This window comes from Sorex araneus, chromosome 4 (genome assembly GCF_027595985.1).
Source record: "Sorex araneus isolate mSorAra2 chromosome 4, mSorAra2.pri, whole genome shotgun sequence".
Lineage (NCBI taxonomy): Eukaryota > Metazoa > Chordata > Mammalia > Eulipotyphla > Soricidae > Sorex > Sorex araneus.
Genome location: NC_073305.1, coordinates 39,496,334 through 39,519,239, shown reverse-complemented (window position 1 = coordinate 39,519,239; position 22,906 = coordinate 39,496,334). Strand labels below are relative to the sequence as shown.

Below are 22,906 nucleotides of genomic sequence, written 5' to 3'. Positions count from 1 at the left end.
CAGAAGCGGGCTGGGAAGATCACCCAATAGTCTGGAGTTCATGCTTTGTATGCCAGAGACCCAGGTTTGATCCTTGGTGCCCTGTGGTGCCCTCCACATACTGCCAGGAGTGATGCCTGAGCACTTCCAGGTGTGACCCCCAAACACAAACAAACAAGAATGCCAACTAGTGGGGCTGGGGTGATAGCACAGTGGGTAGGGCGTTTGCCTTGCACGCGGCCAACCCAGGTTCGAATCCCAGTCATCCCATATGGTCCCCTGAGCACCTCCAGGAGTAATTCCGGAGTGCAGAACCAGGAGTAACCCCTGTACATCACCAGGTGTGACCCAAAAAGAAAAAAAAAAAAAGAAAGAAAAGAATGCCAAATAAGTTGGAGAACCCCGGTGCTAGACTGGAGTGACCCTGTCTCCTGGATACAAGCTGACAACCCCCCTAAGACTTTTCTTCTCCCTTTCCCCCATTTAAGGCACAGAAATCAGGCTCAGGACGGGACACACAGATGGCCGAAGACCTTCTGCTGGTCAGCAAGCCTCTGACGGACCTCATCAGCCTTCTGGTTCCCTTGGTAAGAGCCGGCCCCTGTCTGCATGTGTGCATATGTACGTGGGAACATTCCGAGGCCAGGATCATTTTCTCTTTGTTGGAATTTCAGGATGTCTTGAATGTATGCTGTTTGAATCTCTCTCAAAACTGAACCCCAAAGAGATTTCAGGGGAGTATTTGGCATAGAAATACAAAACTGTTTGATTCTAAAATCAGGTGGCATTTCACTCATTTAAATAGATATTTGAGGAGAGCAGAATCTCAATCCTTAATGAATGTGAGATGTAGCACTGGAGCACTGGAGCACTGTCATCTCATTGTTCATAGATTTGCTCAAGCGGGCACCAGTAACGTCTCCATTGTGAGACTTGTTGTTGTTGTTTTTGGCATATTGAATATGCTACAGGTATCCTGCCAGGCTTTGATGTGCAGGTTGGATACTCTCGGTAGCTTGCCAGGCTCTCGAGAGAGAGATGCAGGAATCGAACCTGAGTTGGCCACGTGCAAGGCAAATGCCCTATCCGCTGTACAAAAAAAAATCGAATGGAAAGAATTTTTTAAAAAAATTAAAATTCCAAGAGGGAAACAGTACTCCATTATGAGCGTTCACTCTCTGCCAGTATCTTAGAGTTGCTTTGGCATGCAGGAGTCCTTGGCAAGGGAGATGCACAGGCCTAGAGATTCTCCCTCTTGGTTTCCACAGGAAGAGAAATAAGTGAAATGGAATAAAGCCAGGAAAGAGCACTAAGTGTAAAAAGTCCATCTCAAGCTTTGGGCTTGAATCTAGGAAAGAGATTCAGCCAAACTTCAAGTTCCCAAGGGACATGCAACTGGCATGTGCTCAGGGCCAGACAGAGCAGTGGTTAAAGAGTCACACTTGATGCCATTCCATAAAGCTTCCTGCAAACCTCTCCCGATTTATGGGCCCAAGTACTTGGGGCCCAGGCCACATCTGGGAAGGCATCACCGGGGCTCCATCCTCCACAGAGGCACCCAGTTCCTCACTGCTCTCCAGAATGCCTACATTTGTCTTTTTCTACCCACTGACTGAAAAGTAGGTCAATGCCATTTGGAGGAATAATTCCTGTAACCTTCACTGTACTTGACCATAAGGGTTTTTTTTTCAGCCAAGTGAGAAGAAAGCCAGGCAGACAGTTAGTCCCTGTTAATACCAGTGGCCATAAGATCTGTCATGATAGAGAGGAATGGATGCACCCTGGTGCCAGGGGACAGCCCCAACCCCAGGGAATAGGACAGTCCCCCGACAGGATAGAAGGAGCTTGTGTATAGAACTTTACACTGTGAGATGACTGGGAAAAGAGCAGCATTTAACTTTTCTAGTTCAGAGTCTCAGCCCAAGATGACAGCCCTGTTTCAGAGGCCAAGGGCAGGCTCTGAAAGGCACCAGCGAGTGAAGGAGCACCAATCAATAACCCGCAAGCTCTTTACGATAGAGAAAATACTTGATGTCTTCAAATAATTTATGCAATATGTGATACTGAGGATGATTATGCCCGTAGAGTAAAAATAAAATTAAAATTAAAAGCTCAAGTCACACAGATAAAGACTCTTTTATCAGGAAAACATCTAAGATCTATCTTTAATATATAAGTTTAGAGGTAAAATTTTGGTGTTTGCCATATTCTGAGATTTAGTGTTTTATTATTATTATTATTATTATTATTATCATCATCATCATCATCATCATCATCATCATCATCTTATCTTTTCTACTTCAACTTTTATTTATTCTTTTCTATTTTGCTTTTTTTGGGGAGTGACACACCTAGTGATGCTCAGGGCTTTCTCCTGGCTCTGGACTCAGGGATTTCTCCTGACAGTGCTCAGGTGATCATATAAGGTGTCAGAAATCCAACCTAGGGTGGCTGTGTGCAAGGCAAATGCCCTACCTGCTCTACTCTCTCTTCAACAGCTTGTATTATTCTTATGCTAATCTTGTACCAAGAAGATTTGTGTTCTTTTAATAGGTAAATTTATCCACTTGATTTATTGAGAAAGTTATCTCTTGAAACTTAATTTTATTGTCATGTTTTATATTTTCTTTCTAATGTTTTCTTATATTAAACATTGATTTAATGCCCTCCCCCTCAACAAAATCAAAACCTCTTAAAAGGACAAACAGAAAGATTTTACAATGGTGAGTAATTAAATTCACAGTAGATTTAACTATACCCTTTTGGCCAAATAATCAGGGCATAGGACTATGTAAGTAGAGAAAAGTTGACTGAGAAAATACAGGGAGAAATCAAAGAGTCATAGTACTCTTGTAAGAGTTAATGTATCTCTCTCATTACTTTATAGACCAAGTAGATACCAATAATGTGGAACAGGAGTTGACAAACCATAATCACTGGTATGGTTAACTCTGGCTCTTTTGGAAATATAATCTTACTGAATATAGTCCCAGGTAGAATTCATTTACATGTCAACTGTAGCTCCTACTGCACCTCGATGGTATAGTTGAGTCATAGTAAAGCTCTTCAGCCCAAAACCCTTTATTTGTGATTATTTGCCACCTGCCTCTTTTTGGAATAAAAACTTTAATTCCAGTATGGAGGATATGAAAACGTTAATAAGTTCAAACACAAATTAGATCCATTTCTGTATTCTGATGATAAAAACGATCCCTTTTTTGTAGCTTTCTGGGAAGACCTTTTTAAGTTAATCATGCTTTATATTGAAAGCATATCAATAAATTCTAGTAAGTAGGGAATATATACACCACATTGTTTAACCTTAATACAATTCAACTTAAAGGAAAAATATAAACTACCAAAGAAGTAATAATAGCAAATAATACCAGTGAGTACAACCAAACAATAAGATGTGATTATTTTATTCTGGGTTGGGCTAATGAGAAATAGGAATCATACTGACTGAAGTTTAATATAAGGAATTATTGGACCACATAGAAGAGTAACTGAGATTTAAAGAGAATCCTATAAGGTGCCCTAACTCTAAGGGGAAATACACAAGGAAAATGCCAAATTTAAAAGGGGCCCCTTTCCTCAAGCCACAGGTTAGGCCTCCATGGAAGCTATATAACTGAGGACAGTGGATAGTTGTTTTGGAGCCCAAGCTAGACCAGGTCTTTTGTCCCTGGGGAAAGCAAGAAGCAGCCATACAGAGTTGGGTTGATTCTGACATTGATGGGGTGGTTCGCAGAGTTTGGGGGTTGGGGTGCACATTTGTGGGCGGTTTTCAGTGCTGAGTGCTTGGTTGTATCTCAGGAGATAAACTCAGGCAATAGATAGGCGAGCAAAAGAATGGGGTGCCAGTGCTCAGAATCCGTTGCTGAGAGGGAGGCAAGAACTTGGTGTCAGGCTGAGGACCAAGATCAAGGCCCCTGGTGAGGTTGACTGTCCGGCACATGCCCCCAACCCACACTCTGACCCTCTGTGCAGCTGCCAGGATGGCACAAGAATCTCTTCTTCCTACAGTGTGTCCTGTGCACTCTTACTGGTAACTTGATCATACAAAGATCCTAGGGTGTTGGCTAGATGCCGGCTTGACATGTGTGAGCTGGCTCCTTTCCATAGACATCTATCACAGGTGACAAGAGCATTGCAATGTATCTTCTGGAAAAGATGAATACAAATTGAGAGCTATGCTTAAAGTGAAGAAGAATAGTAATAGGATTATTGAGGACCTAAACTTGAGCATATGCAGACCAAAATAAAAAATTGACAGTGTTTCTTAAAAATGTAATAGGTTACAGAATGAGGTGTTAGAATTGCTTTCCCACAGGGAAAATACCCAAACAGACTGAGTTTTTATCTGACTTGAATACTTTGGGAGGTATTTTGCCTAAAGGCAAGAGAATAAACTTTATAGCTTTTGAGTTTCTTTCCAGATATGCTCCTATGAAAGTAGACATTCTTAATCGTGAACCCATAATTGGTGATCAGTATTTATACTATACCCTGTAGGAGAATCTCAGTGAAATGTGGGAATAAGGCAGTGATACTTAGTCTGCCTGTGAAGTGTTTAGAGAACAAGTACAGACACATTTCTCTGGAAAAAAATGCTCAGATGGGCTTCTATGCTGCATTCAATTTTAATTTCAGGATAATCTGAATCCTCCATTGATAATCATAGTATAAGATTTATCTAATAAGAGGTATCATGCATTGGCCATGTATTTTGGGAAAAAAAAGGAAATATAAAGCAAGGTTAATTGTTTGACTTTTAATTACTTGTCAGTCCTTAAAAAAGAGAAAGTAGGAAGTTAGACTGTACTTCTTCAATGAGTTTTGTAACTAGATAATTGCTAAAATATGCAACGGCTTCCTTTTCCCTCAATTAAAATATACCTTTGCAAACTTATAAGGTACACTAGCTTTGAATTTTTCTTTATTATATGACAAAGATGCCAAGGTTTAGCATGAGTTTTATACTAGCCAGGCCTTTCTAGGGTATTGAAAGATCTCTCTATGGTTGTGTTTAGGTCTCAGTCCTTCTCTAGAGTTCAAATTGAACTTCCTGTGCTGGATACTGCTGTGTCAAGCCATAGCTGGAGCAGTTGATGATCCTGCCAGTCATCTGAACCAGTGGTGGCATGACACTTAAAATTCTTGTTTCTGAGAATACTGTGATAATTTTAAAAATAAAACGTGGACCACAAAGTCGATGGCCAGAGGGGTAGAAGGGCTAGGGAGGAGGAAGGGGAAATAATTTTTACATTTTATTTTTTAATTTATTCCTCTCAAGAAATAACTGCTCAAATTTTTGTCTTTGAATTGTAGTGGACTTATGTGATTTAAAAAAAAATTTTTTTTTCATGCATGTTGTTGTCTTAGGCTGGAGTGATAGCACAGCGGGTAGGGCGTTTACCTTGCACATGGCCGACCCAGGTTCATTTCCTCCGCCCCTCTCGGAGAGCCCGGCTAGCTTCCGAGAGTATCCCACCCACACAGTAGAGCCTGGAAAATTACCCATGGTGTATTCGATATGCCAAAAATAGTAACAACAAATCTCACGATGGAGACGTTACTGGTGACCACTCAAGCAAATCGATGAGCAATGGGATGACAGTGACAGTGACAGTTGTTGTCTTTTTGCTCAGTGGCATGAAATATAGAAAACAATTTATAGCCGTTATAACCATAACAGTGATGGAGCCCAATGGTGCTTAGTATTCTGTAAGTCAAATCCCCGAGTGTTGGGCATCTTATTTTGTACTTAACAGCCACTCTAAGGAGTTGCAAGGCTGCTTCACAAGGATATGACCCAGCCCATCTGTCTATTGGATGTTTCTCCCGGGAGTTCATAAACACCTCCTATTCCGAAGGGGTGGCACATGTGCGCCAGGATTGCTTCTTCTGCTCCTCTTCTTGTGTTCTCTTTGTCAGTGGCTGCAACTAACTTCTCTGTAGTCACCCTGAGTGTGGCTCTCACTCTTACCTCCACTTTCCCTTTCACTGACCTGCCTCTTGCATCAAGCCACCCAGGCTCATCGTACAGTCACTTTGTCCGTACCCCGTGGAAGCCCCCATGGCAATACTCATCATCATTGGAGTCCAGGTGATCTTCTGCCTCAGATCTCTGTCTGGGTGTGTCCCCTCCACTGTGTTTAGATGGTGACTTGACTAGTATGGGGGGAGGGGAGAATTTCATTCCACATGATTCTGTTTTCTCTCATTATTTCATATACCTTTGTTTTGACGTGTGGTATAGCAAGCAGCATGATTTTGTTGTTGTTTGGACTACACCTGGATGTGCTCAGTGCTTATTCCTGGCTCTGTTCTCAGGGATCACTCTTGTCTGGGCTAAAAGGACTATATGGCGCTGGGGATTGGAGCCAGGTTGGCTGCATGCAAGGCAAGCACCTTACCCACAGTACTGCCTCTGACCCAGCGTGATGTCTTAAATAGCACTTTGTTATTGGCCAAAGCTTCATGCTCTACATTGGGTAGGGAATGATGGGCTTGTGTGGTGGAAAATTAGTAGGGGTAGAAAGTAACTCCTCTAGAAAATTATTCTTGCCCCTCGATAATCTGAGCCCTACACTCTTACTCCTCTCCTAGAAAGTTCTGCCTTCAAATAATAATGCTTTAATGTGATGCATGCCACTTGTTTTGCAAAACAAGACTGGTGGAGAGACACAGCAGCAAGTCCCAGAAGACACCACATCTCTCCGGCCCGTTACCAAGCCAGTTCCACCGGGGCACCTCAGATGGAGCAGGTGTGCTCCCCCTGCTCTCTCTAGATGAAACCAGGCAACCACGAGCTTTCAGAAGCAAGGCCCAGGTATGCAGGTTCCAGGACCAAGACTCCAGGCCAAGTGGTGGTGGCAGAGGAGTCGGGCTGTCCCTCCTCAGCTCCCCGCCCACTCGGGATCCTGGCTGTCATGCCCACAATCTGCCTCCAGGCGCCATCTCAGCGCACCAGTGACCCTGGTCCAGAGACTCCCAGGGGAATCCCAAAATGGATTAGCGCCCTACAGAGATGTTTCTGGACCCCAGCCATTTACAATCTTAGAATTCCGGAAGTGCGCAGCCGTGAAAGACCTCTCAAGCTATTCAAAGTGAGCAATAGAAAATAAATTACCTAGCTTCTGCCCCTGGCAGGCAGGCTTGAATGGTAATGGAAAAAATCTGAGCAAACGATAATGCCCCAAAGTGGAGAGAGAGTATTGGGGAAATTGTCTTCCATAGAGGCAGGGTGAGGATGAGGTTTGGGGGGTACTGGGGATATTGGTGGTGAAAATGTGCTTTGGTGGATGGATGGATGTTCGATCATTGTATGGCTGAAGCTCAAACACAAAAGCTTTGTAACTATATCTCACAGTGATTCAGTTAAAAAAAAAAAAAAACAACAACCAAGACTGGTGCAAGGAATACAGAAAGCAGGGGTTAGGAGAAAGGATTGAGCATTGAACCGTGAAACAGGGTTGTGCCAAAAGCAAAGTCAACTTTATTACATTTTTTCAAGGTCTGCTTTAATTTTTGTTCTTAATTCATTAATTTGGATTTAAAGGATAACAGTATATTGTGTTTTTCCCCCATAATTAATTGTTGTGTTTTTAGGTGCCTCAGTGAGGAAAATGAGTCTTGATAATTAGATTCTTTCCATGGGCTCTAAAGGTTAATCATTCAAACCAAGTAAAAGGGCTTGGGAGATAGTGCCAGGAGTTGGAGCCTTGAGTGCGAGGACTGTGGGTGGAAGCCTGCACTGCATGTCCCATGCTCCAGTGCCACTGAGTCTGAGCACCACTGCAGCCCCAGAGCCCACACAGATTGAGTGACCGACTTCTGGGAATGACCTCTGTCCCACTACCCTGGGCACTGCTGGGGAGACCCCTCTGACAACAAATACAAATGAAAATAAAATAGCGTGAGTTTTTAAATTTGCATATCCCATTTTTCAATCCTACAAAAAGTATACTGGGAGATAATAAGAGCCCATGAGTTTTGGAATTGCAAAACCTTAAATCAGTATCCCTAAGGATATAGTCTATATAAAAATGTCCTATGAATCATTTAGGAGCCAATAGACATCTGAGAAAAGTGGATGATGGGCTTGAGCAGGCAATTCACAACGACAAAGATGCAAATGTCCAATGCGAATGTCACCAAGCATGTCTAAAGCCCCTAGTAAAAAAGGAAAATCAAACTGGAAAGATAGCACAAAATCTAGGGCTCTTGCCTTACACGAACCCATTTTGGGTTCAGTCCCCAGCACCATATATGGTCCCTTGAGATCTCTGCCTGGAGTGATCATTGGGCAAAGAGCCAGGAGTAAGCCCTGAGTACTGCCAGGTGTGGAGGGCCAAGAACAAACAAAAAGAAAAAATGAAAATCAAAGAAATGCCATACAGTTTTTTAAATTGGAAGTTGAAATTGTGGAATATATAGCCTGGCAAGCACAGCAGAGCCTGGCAAGCTACCTGTGGCCTATTCAATATGCCAAAAACAGTAACAACAAGTCTCACAATGGAGACGTTACTGGTGCCCACTCTAGCAAATCGATGTACAACGGGATGACAGTGCTACAGTGCTAACAAAAGTATAAATGAGCATGAATCAAGTACTCTGAAATTATTCATATCCTTGAGTGTAGTCATTTTGCTTCTAGAAATTGATCAATAGGGAATAATTATAAAAGTGCCTAATGAATTCTGCAAACATTATTCTCACAGCATTGCCGTTAGCATCAAGCACTTTGTTACTAACCTATGAGCTGCTCAACTGAAAATTAAACTTCATTCTTGGAGACTGAATTCTATGATGCCATGAAACTAAGGTTTCAATTTGTTATTTTAGCAACATGGGGAAATTTGTTGCATAACATTGTTTTTTAAAAAAAAATTGTTTTTCTTTTTGTTTTTTTGGGCCATACTTACTTCTGACTGTACACTCAGAGATCACTCCGGGAAGTACTCAGAAGGCCATATGGGTTGCCAGGGATTGAACCCGGGTCAGCTACATGCAAGGCTAGCACTCCAGTCATGTAGCATAAGGTGAAACACCAGAATATTAATTATAATATTCTATTTTAAAATATATTGGAATGCATGTAGACTTAGAATTCCATAAATATATTAAAAATATATTTAAAACTTAGAATTATATAAATATATTACATAAATATATTTATATGTGTGTACATATAAATATGTGTGTATATTTATATGTACACACATATATATCAAGGCAGTCCTTGCTTTACATGGTTCTGTTATTTTCAAAATTCAGCTAAATAACATCCTCACAGCACAGTTCAGGTTTCAGTTATCACCTTTTATTAACTGAGTAATTGCATTGAAGTGCAGACTACTGCTAGCTCTTCAGTGAACAGATCACAATGTAAATAACAGAGGCATCATCAGTGACTAATCAGGCACTTATTTCAAAATCTGTCTGCAGTTGGTCCCTGCACATCCGTTATTTAGTTCTTGCACAGACAGCAGTGCATGTTATGTTTCCTCCCTGTCTCCCACGTATAGATTCATGTAGCACTTTACAAAAGTGGGTAATTGGAAGAAGGATTGCCAACAAAACTGTGTCCAGCAAAGAGACAAAAAAATGATGCTGGGAGGGAAGAATACGAAAGGAACTGTAGGCGAAATGGGGGAACTTTGGGAGTGTTAAAGGTGGGACTGTGTCAGAGAAGCTACAGATTGGCTTAGTGGGAGTGAAGTTCCCTACATAACTTATAAAAGCAGGTTTGAAGAAAAGAATGAGGAATTGTCAGGTGACAGGAGACAGGGAAAAATAATAAACCCAACCTCATCTGTGAAGGAAATTCTGGGTGATATTTTACAACATGGAAAGCAAAGCATAAAGACGTTAGCAGTTGTTTCAGAATTTTGAAAGGAGATGTGCTTAGAAAGGAGAATATCAGTTGCCCAAAACGTAGAAAGAGGCATGTAAACTTACAACTTCTAAAGGGAAATGAGAAAATGACAGACTACTCTTTCAGTATTACAATGAAAAATAGTTTTAATTTTTGCAAACCACAATGATGAAAAGGAGAGAGAGAGAGTGAGAGAGATAAAGTGAGAGGGGAGAGAGAGAGGGGGAAAGAGAGAGAAGGAGAAAGATAGGGGAGAGGGAGAAAAAAGTGAGAGAGAGAGAGAGAGAGAGAGAGAGAGAGAGAAGAAAAGTGCCTGCCAAAGAGGCAAAGGTCAGGGATGATGGGGGGGAAACCTGGGACACTGGTGCTAGGAAATATACACTAGTAGAGGGATGGGTGTTGGAATACTGTTTGACTGAAATCCAATCATCAACAGCTTTGTAATTCTCTAAAAATAAGATAAAATACAATTTTTCAAAAAACATTAAAAAAAGAATTTTTAATCTAAAAAAATTATTTTTTTTTTACTATTCACACACCTTCATGTTTTCCCTTTCATTAACTGCAAAACAAGTCATCACAGAACTAAAAAATTCTGAGACTCTACTTGGTATTGTATAGATTGATTAGACAGAACACTAAGATGCCAGACACAGTCTCCCTTGCTTTTCGTTTAGCTTCTTTTCCCTTGTCTTGGCAGACCATACTCTCTGAACTATACCCATCTTAATGGAACACTTGTGATATGTCTCATTATCATGTGGCTACTTTTGTTCAATCTTCTATTTCTTTATCATTTTGCAATTACACTTTTCTTTTTCAATTTTATTGCAATATGGTTATGCTTGGCGCATATATATTATATTATATATATGTGCATATATGCCTCTCGGAGAGCCCGGCAAGCTACTGAGAGTATCCCGCCCACATGGAAGAGCCTGGCAAGCTCCCCGTGGCTTATTCAGTATGCCAAATACAGTAACAATAACAGGTCTCATTCCCCTGATCCTGAGAGAACCTCCAATCGTTGGGAAAAACGAGTAAGGAGAGGCTGCTAAAATCTCAGGGCTGGGATGAATGGAGACATTACTGATGCCCACTCGAGTAAATCGATGAACATCGGGATGACAGTGATGACAGTGACAGAGATTCACACACCAGCCTCAAATCTTCCTCCTCCACTCCAGCTGCCTTTCCAGGAAGTGTTCTCCCTGTTCTTGTAGTCAGCTTTGTTGGAAATGTTTCACTGGACCCAGGTCATGGCCTGGAGAGATAGCCCAGAGGGCAAGGACTTGCCTTGCACAGGCATGACCCAGGTTTGATCCCCTAGTCAGCCAAAATTGATCCCTGGAGACAGAGGCAAGAGTAAGCCCTGAGCACCACCTGGTGTTCCCACCCCTCATGCTCACCCACCTCCCCCAAAGAAAAAATGTTCCACTGGATTGAGAAGCACTTGAAACTGCAGCCAAGAAAATACACCTGCGTAGTAGTTCAGATTATACAATGAATGTCTCATCTCAGTTATCGTGTTTACTTTCAAAACTGTTACATATTTTGAGTCTTGGAAAGATTCTCAAATCATTGTAAAAACACTCAATGATTTGGATTCTGATAATTATTGGTTTTCATCTTCATACACTTTCAAAGTAAAACCCCATCAGCTACAGAAAATATATTTATCTTGCTGACTAACTTATAAAATTTCAAAGAAACATCTTAACTCTTAATGTTTCTAATGCTTTAGATGATAGAATTTTACATAAATATTGGGTTTGCTGTTTTTTCAATTGCCCACACACTTATAACTGCATATTTATAATTGCTACAAAGAGTTGGGTTTTATTTTGTTTTGTCTTTAGGGTTTTGTTTTCACTTGGGCTATTTTGGTTCTTTTTGTTTAGAGTTCACACCTGACTGTTCAGGGTTTATTCCTGGTTCTGCACTCAGGGATCACTTCTTATGGTGGGTTTGGGGGAAATATATGGGTCACAGGAAACAATCCCAGGTCAGCCATGTGCTAGATAAGAGCCCTACCCTCTGTACTATCACGCCAGCCTCAGCTCTTAAGAATTCTTAATGCAATAACAAATGTTATTGTCAGTTAATTAACCAATTAATTAAGTTTCAATTGATTAATTATTAATTTGTTAACAATTAGTTTCCCTGTTCATTATTAAGATAATTTTGCCTGGCCTTTTTTTTTATTTGAAAGTTTACTTAAACATGATGATTTACAAAGTTGTTCAATGATTTCAGGTATTCAATATTCCAACACCAATCACACACCAGTGTGACCTTCCTTCCACCTGTGTTCCCAGTTACCCACCCATCCCCCACTCCTACTCTGCCTTTTTTAACTTTAATTTTTTATTACTGAATCGCCATGAGATACAGTTACAGACTTACAACCTTTCGTGCATGCTTGAATTTCAGTCATACAATGATCGCGTGCTTGCATTTCAGTCATATAATGGTCGAGTACCCATCCCTCCACCAGTGCCCATTTTCTATCACCAATGGTCCCAGCATCTCTCCCACCACCCCCACCCCACTATCCCCTACACCCCACCTGCCTCTGTGACAGGCATTCCCTTTTGCTCTCTCTCCTTTTGGGTATTGTGGTTTGCAATAGAGGTATTAAGTGGCTGTCATGTTTGGTCTATAGTCTACTTTCAGATGCATCTCCCATCTGAGGAAGCCCTCCTAGCACCCTTTTCTTGGTGGTTCCTTCTCTACCTGAGCTGCCTTTTCCCCCAGCATGTGAGGCCGGCTTCTAAGCCTTGGAGTAATGACTCACCCAGCAAGAATAGTTTCTAACTTCGAGTTTCTACCTTCTTTGTCATATCCCAGTTTGCTAATCATCTGTAATCAATGAGAGTCTTTTGCCACCAGCCACAACTTGTCTACATAAGGCTTTTTTTCTAGTTTTACTGCTAAGTCTCTTTTTATTTTCATCTCCCTTAATGTCTTTTAGACAACTCTCTTTCAGTGAGGTATGTATCAGCTTTTCACAGCTTTAAATTTACTGCCTATTGGCAACAAATCCTTAAATTATAGAGATCCAGCATATACACTGAAGATAACAGTGTATTCTAATGTACCATCATAAGCGTACTGTATAAGATCAAGGAAGACAAATATTCAAATTCATCATACAAAACAATATAGCAAGCCCTCTGATAAGCTAAAAGGAGGCATGAAACCCTGAATAGGCAGAAACCACATGGTTTGGGCAAAAAGCAAATAATAAAAACCTGCTATCTTTCTTTTCAATTTTGTAAACTATGAAATAAGACACAAAATTTGCCATCCTAATGATTTTTATAATATATTCTATGACTGAAATAATATATATGAAACACCCACCCTCAACTTAATCTTTACCCCATAATCTGGTAACAACCGTACTACTCTTTTTCTATGATTTTTAACTACCTCACTTAAGTAATAACAGATAAAATATATTTTATTGCAATTGGCTGATTTCGCCTAATATCATATCTTCAAGGATCATTCATGTTGTGGCATATGCTAAAATTTTTTTTGTTTAAAATCTCAAAGTAGGATCAAAATAATAAAACTAGAGAAAAAAGAAATAAAATATAATAGATCAAGGAAACCAAGTCTGACTCATTGAAAGAATAAACAGACGGATAACCCCTTAGACTCATGATAAAAAGAGATAAAAGTCTAATAAATAGATTCAGAAATGAGTGGGATAATTTAAAACAGATTTCAGAATAATTCAAAGGGTCATAAGAGATTATTATGACCACTAAATTAGAGACTAGAAGAATTGGATAAATTTTTAGGATCACATGGCCTCCCAATTTTTAATCATAAAGAAATAGAAAACCCAAAAAGACCAATTACAAGGAAAGAAACAGTAATCAAATCTTCCCTAAAACAAAAGCCCAATTCCAGTTGGACTTTGCCAGTGCGATTTACCGATCTTTCAAAGATGATCTATTGCCTTTACTTCACAAGCTGTTTTGAAAAATAAAGCAGGAATCCTACTTTCTATGAAGTTATTAACATCATCCTGATACCAAAAGCAGAGACATAAAAAAAAATTTATAGACCAGTCCTCCTTACAGAGATGCAGACATCATCAAGAAAATCTTAGCAAACCAAACTCAACGATACGTTTAAAGAATCACAGCACATGAACAGAGGTATTTATTCTAGGGATGCAAGGATAGTTCAATATAGGCAAATCAATTAATATGCTATATCATTTGTATTGGTAGATGCAGAGAGATTTTGACAAGTTTCAGCACATTTGATAAAATTATTTTGGTTTGATGTAACTCATTTTTGTTTTGCTTTGCTTGTGCATTGTTGAAGTTTGACACCTTCACTAAAGTCAATAATATCATGGAATGTCTTGCTTATATTTCCTTTGATGTATTTTCCAGATTATAGGATAACATCAAAATCTTTAGTTTACGTAAGTTAACTTTTATGCAAGGTATAAAGTTTTATTTAGTCACTTGAGTTAACTTTTATGCATGGCTCAGTTTCATTCTTTTGCATGTGGGTAACAAGTTTTACCAGCACCATTTTTTAAGGCGACTTCCTCTTTTTTTCCCATTTCATGCTCTTTGTTATAAAATTAATTGTCCCTCTATCTGAAGGTTTATTTCCGGGCTCTCAATTCCATGTATTGCTCTGACTGTCTTATTTTATTATTTCACACTTTTGATTGTTAGAGTTCTTTAGTCAAGGAAAGTTTAAAAAAAGGGAACATGGTACCTTCCATCTTTTCCCTCAGGATTATTTTGGCTTTTGCATGGAAGTGGGAGTTGTGGTTTCATACAGTATTTAGTGAAATGTTTCCCATATCCTTAAAGAACGGGCTGAAGTGATAGCACAGCTGGTAGGGCATTTGCCTTGCATGCAGCAGACCCGGGTTCAATTCCTCTGTCCCTCTCGGAGAGCCCAGCAAGCTACTGAGAGTATCCGGCCTGCACGGCAGAATCTGGAAAGCTCCCCATGGTGTATTCAATATGCCAAAAATAGTAACAAGTCTCACATGGAGACGTTACTGGTGCCCACTCAAGGAAATCGATGAGCAATGGGATGACAGTGACAGTGACAGTGATCCTTAAAGAACACCACTGGATTACTGTATTGAATCTTTATAATGTGTTGGGTTAGATGGTCACTTTAACATTTTTTCAATCCACGAATATAGAATATTTTATATTTCCTTGTATCTTGTTTCTTTTAATAATGACTTAGTTAACTATGTTATCTTTACTTTCTTTGTTAAGTTGAATTCTAGATAATTGGATTTTTAAAAATGAATTTATGTTATTTTAAGAACTTCTTTCTCTTCTAGTTCATTGAATTCTTCTAGTTTCCATATAGAAACGCAGCATTTTTGCATACTTATTTTAAGCCTGGGCACTTTACTGTATTGGCTTATTATTAAAGTGAAATCTTTAGAGTTTTATTATGATATCTAAAAATGTAATAGTTAGCTTATTTTCCTATTTGAAACCCTCTAATTTTTGTTTCTTGCCAAATTACCATGTCTAGGGCTTTCTATACTATTCTGAATAATAGTAGTGGACATATTTTTCTTGAGCCTTAGCAGAAAAGTTTTCAGTTTTTTACCATGGAGAGTGATATTAGCTATGGGTTTATTGTATGTGGCTTTTGTTATATTGAAGTAAATTCCATATGATCCAGCAGTTCCACTGTTAGGTATCTATTCCAAGAACACAAAAGCAGTCATTCAAAAAGGTTATATGCACATCTATGTTCAATGAAGTATATTACAATAGCCAAGATTTGGAAACAGTACGAGTGTCTGATGATAGATGAGTAGATAAAGTGTGGTATTTTTAAACAATGGAAAAACTACTCAGCTATAAGAAAAGCTGAAGTGTTGCCTTTTGCTACATACACTGTGTTTGAAACTAGAAGGTGTCCAGCCAAGTGAAATACACTCTAAAGGGAGAAACAAATACCTGGTGTGTGAATGATATCACTCATGAATGATGAAGAAAGGCAAGGGAACAGACTGTGTCTAATGAAAACAAACCCTTGAACAATCATGAGAGAACTGAGGTGATCAAGGAGGGCAGGTGAATGGACAGGAAGGTGAAGAGACCAACGAAATTTAACATTCTTGTTAAATGTGGACAACGGTGATGAGACTAATGAACTTTAACATTCTTGTAACTCAGTGTCATATCAATTCTTTTAAATGGCCAAATAATATTCTGTTGTCTGTGAATGCAACATAGTGTTCATCCTCTTAACTGTTGGTTGACCCTTGAAATTCTCCCACATTTTAATTACTGTGAATAATACTGCTATGAACATGGGTATTCAAATACTTTTTTTTTGAGACTCTTCTTTCAATTTTTCAGGGTAAATGAAATGTTAATTGGAATTACAATTAATGGAACTGCTAAGTCATATGGTTATTCTATCTTAATTTTTTGAGATATTATCACTATACACTTATTTTATAGCAGGTTGCCATTTTGCATTCCCACAAGCAGTGCACAAAAGATTCTAATTTCTTTACATGTGCACCAATATTTGTTTTCTCTGTTCTTTATAATAGCTTTTCTGACAAGAATATCCCATTGCAGTTTGGATTTGCATCTTCCTAATCATATCAGTGATACTGAGCATCTTTTCATGTGCTTATTGAATTTATTAATTATTTATTTATTAATAAAAGAATTTATTCTTCTTTGGAGAAATATTTACCCAAATCACTGGCATATTTATAAATCAAGTTGTTTGAGGTTTTGCTGTTGAGTTTTAGAAACTCTGCATAATGAGTATTAATCTGTTACCAGATAGTTTGTAAATATGTTTTCCTATCCTAGTGATTGCCTTTTACTCTGATATTTTTAGAGGTTCCAAATTTTAAAAAATTCTGGTCTAATTTGTCTGTTTTTTCTTGTGTTGCTTTTGCCTTTGGTTTTAGATTCAATATATTATGTCCCTGTTCAATTTCAGGAAGCTTTCACCCTATTTTTACTATAGGAATTTTATAGATTTATGTCTTTAAGTCTTTGATCCACTGTGAGTTAAATTCAGTATGTGGTGTTAGGTAGATGTCCAATTTCATTTATTTGCAAGGGGATACTTAATTGTCTTAGCACCATTTGTTAAGAAGACTATATTTCTTCCAACTGATTGACCTTAGATCAAAACCCCTGATCCATATATGGGAGGGTTTATTTCTGGGATCTCAGGTCTATTGTATTGATCTGTGTCTCAGTCTTTATGCTAGTATCATACTAATTAGATCATGGTAGTTTTATAGTAACTGTAGAAATCAGGAGACATTCTAACTTCACTTTTCTTTTTTTAAGAGTATGTTGTGTACTTCGGGGGCTGGAGAGACACAGTGAGTAGAGGGCTATTCCTGAACACCGCCAGGAATGAAGAGTCAGGGGTAATCCCTGAGCATCGCTGGGTCTGATTCATAAAAAAGGTTCATTGATAACATTTGTCTTACCTAACAGAGTTCTGTTCTGAGTTACTACTGACATTCTAAAGATACACAGCAATTGTGTATGGGCTAATTTATATAACTGCCATGTTGAAGAACAGACTATTTGATGGACTATCACTATATTGGGCACAGAATAGCAAAATGGTCCAGCTGATAATCATGTAAGATACAGCCACTTCTTTTGCTGCTTTCTGAAGAATGCTTTTATGGGACTGGAGCGATAGCACAGCGGGTAGGGAGTTTGCCTTGCACGTGGCCGACCTGGGTTCAATTCCTCCATCCCTCTTGGAGAGCCTGGCAAGCTACCGGGAGTATCTCACCTGCACGGCAGAGACTGGCAAGCTACCCGTGGTGTACTCGATATGCCAAAAACAGTAACAATTCTCACAATGGAGACGTTACTAGTGCCCGCTCAAGCAAATCGATGAACAACGGGATGACAGTGCTACTGACATTTTGTGTACTTAGGATTCCTTTAAATTTCCAAATTCACTGAATTTTAGGATGAGATTTTTTTTTTAAACTTCCACTATAGAAACCACTTTTGGGAATATGGTAGGTATTGCCCTAGAGATCACTTTGAATAAGTAGTATGGTGTATTATATTAATTGCATTGGTTTGTTTTCATGTGCTGGAGCAACCTGGAAGTTCACTGCTTCATTAAGTACACTCAAAGTCACTTCGTCTTTTTTTGCGGGGGAGACACACCTGGTAGTGTTCAGTGCACTCAGGGATCAGTCTTGGTATACATAGAGGATCATATGGAGGGCCAAGGATTAAACCCTGTCAGCCGTGTGCAAGGCAAGCATCCTACTGTATATACTATCTCTCCAGTCCCACTTCATCTTGAAGGGGAAGGCTTGTAATAATGGTGGTCATCAAGTTACAAAGGATACCTGCTTCTTTTACCATACCCCTGTAATTGGAAGCATCTATCAGCAAATAAGTTCTTGCTGCATGGATGGCTGGGGGCTTTTTGCTTACTTTGACTCCCACAAGCTTCCAGGAACACTTGCCTGGTCATCTGTATTGGCTAAGGGTTGGAAATGGTAGTTCCTCATGAGCTAAGAGTTGAAGTAGACCAATAATAACTGCAATCAACTGTCCAATTATTCCTTAGAAGTTGCATTCCTTTATTAAGCTATAGAACTTCCAAAATATGTCAGACTGATTCTGTCAATGCAACTATTGTCTAAGTGGGCAGCGGGTTTCCTGGTTCTTCCTACAATGACATCTTCCCAGAATCCTTCATGATTTTCTAAATTTTGATTGAAGAATATTATAATAAACCTAGCATATTAAGCCTGATAATAGCACAAAAAAGTACTAGAAAACTATGCCCCAGGTAGAGGACACCTTCATAGGCATAAAAGATAATGGAAAATTTAAATTTAGAGTTCTGCAAAAATGGTGATATTGAAGCTTAGGATAGTGACAAGAAATATACCTTAAAGATTTTCAGGGACAGATTATGAAAAAATATGTACGCCTTTTTGCAACTGTACATTTTAATTGGATGTAACAAATATCACTGTTTTTCTAAGTCAACTGGAATCTGGAATCATTAAAAGATGCTAAAATTAGTGAGCAATAGCATAATGATCATAAAAAATAAATAAAACCTGCAGTTGTCTCTCTACAAGTTACTTAGTAAATACAAAGGGAAAATGATTATTTTATAGCAGGTTTTTTGCCCTAACCAAGTAATCAAGGTTAACATCACCAGTGATGCCATAGGTTTATATCCAGTACCTCCTGGTGCAGGACGTTGATTGGTCTCACTTCCATGGCATTTTTGACAAAAGAAAGAATATAAATTTTATCATGGGAAAATATTAGGCAGACCAAGACACCAATGTTTTAGCTGGAGAGAATAAGGTGACAAGAGCACTGTTGCAAAAGAAGAGACTCCCAGAGCCCTTGAGAGGACCAAGAGGACCTCCCAAGGTGTTCAGCAGAGTATGTGTTTATGAGGCAACACCCCTAAACCAGAGATAAGAACCTATGAGGATAAAGAGTAGCTCTCCTTACTTATACAAGGCCAAGAATAGCAGCCCCCCCCCCCCCTCCATAGATCTGGGAGCATTGCAAAGGATACCAGGGTCTTGCCTCAGTAGTACATAGGAGTGACTCCTAGAGTTGGGGCTGCTCCAGACCCACCTAACAAATAACACAAACAAGGTTGGAAAGTCTCAGATGGTTTCCAAGTAACTAAACTGCCTCCAAGCAAAGAACTATTTTTAATTATACACAAATTATCAAACACTCAGCAAGGCAAAATAGACCTGCTGGCTTCTCCTTATTTTTCCCTCTTCACTGGTCGTGGGGTGGTGGGAATTGCAATGACTCAAAGGCTTACACTCATACTTGGTTGTGGTGTTTGCTAGGGGGTCTCACAATTTTAGTTTTGGTCCTCGCACGCGTGCTCACCAGGGGTCATATTCTTTAGTGATGCTCATGCACTTTCTGACTATAGTGCTTGCTGGAAGGTCTGTGGTGCGCACATGTGTTCACCAGGGGTTACATCCTTACATCCCTGTTTTCTGTACTCACATAGTTTTAGTGTCCACCAGGGGTCGAACTCTCTAGTGATGGTGCTCACACACCCCTGACTTCAGTGTGCTGGAGATCATGCCTTCTGTCAGCACCAGGACATTCAAAGAGCATAAGTGTCGGGACAGCACTTGGTACATGTGGGTGATACTAGGAATTAAACACACCTTTCCACAGCAAGACAGGCACTTCTGCCACTGTATCATTTCCTATGCATCCCCTGCTTCTCCATACAAGAGATTGGTCTCTGAGAATTTAATGCTGTGTATAACGAAAGGTTTGTGGTGTAAAATACTTAACAAATGCAGGATGAAGCTGGGAGGGAAGAAACAGAAGTAGGCAGTTATAAAGTTCTTAATATTAATGTGAAGTGCTGTAATATCACTTGAAGGCAGACAGTTAAGTTAATGATGATACTATAAATCATAAACCAAGAGATAAATGGAATAATTTAAAATAAGGCATGGAAAATGGAATGAAGGAGAATAAAACCTTCTGAAACAAATAGAAAAAAAAATTGTGGAGAAGTTAAACTTGAGCCCAGCAAGATAGTACAGTGGGTAGAGCGCTTGCTTTGCATGTTGCCAACCCTAGTTTTATCCCTGGCACCATGTGTGAGCACATGAGCACTGCCAGGAATGATCCCCTGCACACAGTTGAGTGTGGCTTCCCAATAACATAAACAAAATAGTTAGACTTAAATATTATCAAAAGCTGTGTAAACCATAAACTGTGTAAACACCACAATTAAAAGGCAGAGTTGATTGTAATGGGTGAGAGAGGAAGACTTAATCACATATTGCCTATAAGAAACTTCATTTGAAAAACAAAAACAGAGACTCATTTTAAAATATGAAAGCACTACATTGAAAGAACAAAGGAAGAGGGACTCTATAGCAGGTAAGGCACTTGGCTTGAATGTAGCTGGCCTGGGTTCCATCTCCACTACCACATGTGATCTCCTGAGTACCTTTGATGTCGGTGGGCCCCACGGGTGACTTTCGTGAAGCGGGGAGGAGAAAGACGGTCACTTTCTCTCCAACCGCCTCAAACACCCGGGACCCAGGGTAACTGGGTTCTTGTCTCGCTCGAGGAAAAGAATTTCAGGAGTAGACAAGCAGTGAAGTAAATAGATTTTATTCAGAGGTCTCTGAGGGAGGGAGGAAGGGATAAGTGAGAGAGTGATAGCAAGAATAACGCGCTCAAGGGAGAACGCGGGCTCCTCCAAAGATGGAGAGAGCTCTACACACACCCTAGCACTGGACACAAAAGCATGAAAGTACACATCTCAAGGGGGGAGATGCGGGCGACACATGTGCTCGGCCACATGGCACAAGCAGCACATGGGCTCAGGCAGCATATGCGCGCCCTTCCTTTGTTCAAGGTGGCCTTTATAGGGTTTCTCCAACCTGCCCCCAAGTGGGGGCTTCTTCCCAGGTAAAAGTCCGTTGCTAAGGAGGTTACCAGGGAGGTTGGGAGTGGTGATGGCCTTCTTTGGGGAACCCCCTGGGGAGGGGTCTATTGTCCTCAGGGTCTGCTGATGGTTTCTTCCGGGTCTTTTGTTTTCTTGAATCTGCACATCTTAAGAGTCCCCTTCCCAGAGACTCTGTTAAATCTCAATTTTCATTGCCAAGGGCCTTTCCCTATCTACCTGCCTACATCACCTTCATGAGAAATCCCCGAGCGCTGCTAGCTGTTTCCCTCCACACAAAAAGAGAGAGAGAGAAAAGAAAGAAAGAAAGAAAGAAAGAAAGAAAGAAAGAAAGAAAGAAAGAAAGAAAGAAAGAAAGAAAGAAAGAAAGAAAGAAAGAAAGAAAGAAAGAAAGAAAGAAAGAAAGAAAGAAAGAAAGAAAGAAAGAAAGAAAGAAAGAAAGAAAGAAAGAAAGAAAGAAAGAAAGAAAGAAAGAAAGAAAGAAAGAAAGAAAGAAAGAAAGAAAGAAGGAAGAAGATATGCCATGCTAACACTAATCAAAAGATTAGTGTTTAAACACTGTGGTTTAAATAGTAGACAAAGTAGATTTCATAGCAAACAATATTGTCGCTGTCACTGTCATCCTGTTGTTCATCTATTTGCTCAAGCGGGCACCAGTAATATCTCCATTGTGAGACTTGTTACTGTTTTTGGCATATCAAATACACCATGGGGAGCTTGCCAGGCTCTTCTGTGTGGGCAGGATACTCTCAGTAACTTGCTGGGCTCTCGGAGAGGGACAGAGGAAATGAATCCGGGTCTGCTGCATGCAAGGCAAATGCTCTACCAGCTGTGCTGTCACCCCAGCCCAGCAAACAATATATATATATATATATATATATATATATATATATATATATATATATATATACACATATATATATTTAAATTTTTATTAGTGAATCACTGTGAGGTACAGTTACAAACTTATGAACTTTCATGTTTGGATTTGGTTTACGTCCCTCCACCAGTGCCCATTCTCCTCCACCAATGTTCCCAGTATCCCTCCCACCACCCCCACCCCAACCCCCACCACCCTACCCTGCCTCTTCGGCAGGGCATTCCCTTTTGTTCTCTCTCCTGTTGGGTGTTGTAGTTCCAGCAAACGATATTACCAGGGGTAAATTTGGTAATTTACTTTTGGGCGGAGTAGGCTCCCCAATAGTGCTCCTGGGCCTAGGGCCACTCACAGTGATACTCAGCCAACAGGGCCAGGTGATACTGCATGGGCCCTTCCATGCCTGGGGCCATCAGGCCACACCTGGAGGTTGTCTGGGTCCACTTTGCGGTACTAGTTATCAAACCCAGGCCCCCTGCGTGCAAAGCATGTGCCTCTGCTCCAGTCCCAAAAGATATTTTCTTTGCGTTTTGTGCTTGGGCCACACCTGTCGATGCTCAGGGCTTATTTCTGGCCCTGAACTCAGTAATCTCCCGTAGCGGGACTCAGGGACCATGTGTGGTTCCTGGGGTTCAAACTCTGGTTGTATGCAAGGCAAGTGCCCTCCCCACTGTCCTATTGCTCTGGCCCCC

General features: G+C 40.1%; 1 protein-coding gene across 1 annotated transcript in view; it reads left to right on the top strand.

Moving 5' to 3' along the window:
• The window catches only part of ULK4 (unc-51 like kinase 4), a 575,532-nt gene that overhangs the window by 383,493 nt on the left and 169,133 nt on the right, over positions 1–22,906 (top strand). The window contains exon 34 of the mRNA XM_004614546.2: positions 468–566. Coding sequence (XP_004614603.2) covers positions 468–566 — 99 coding nt within the window. The remainder of the gene's footprint in view (positions 1–467; positions 567–22,906) is intronic.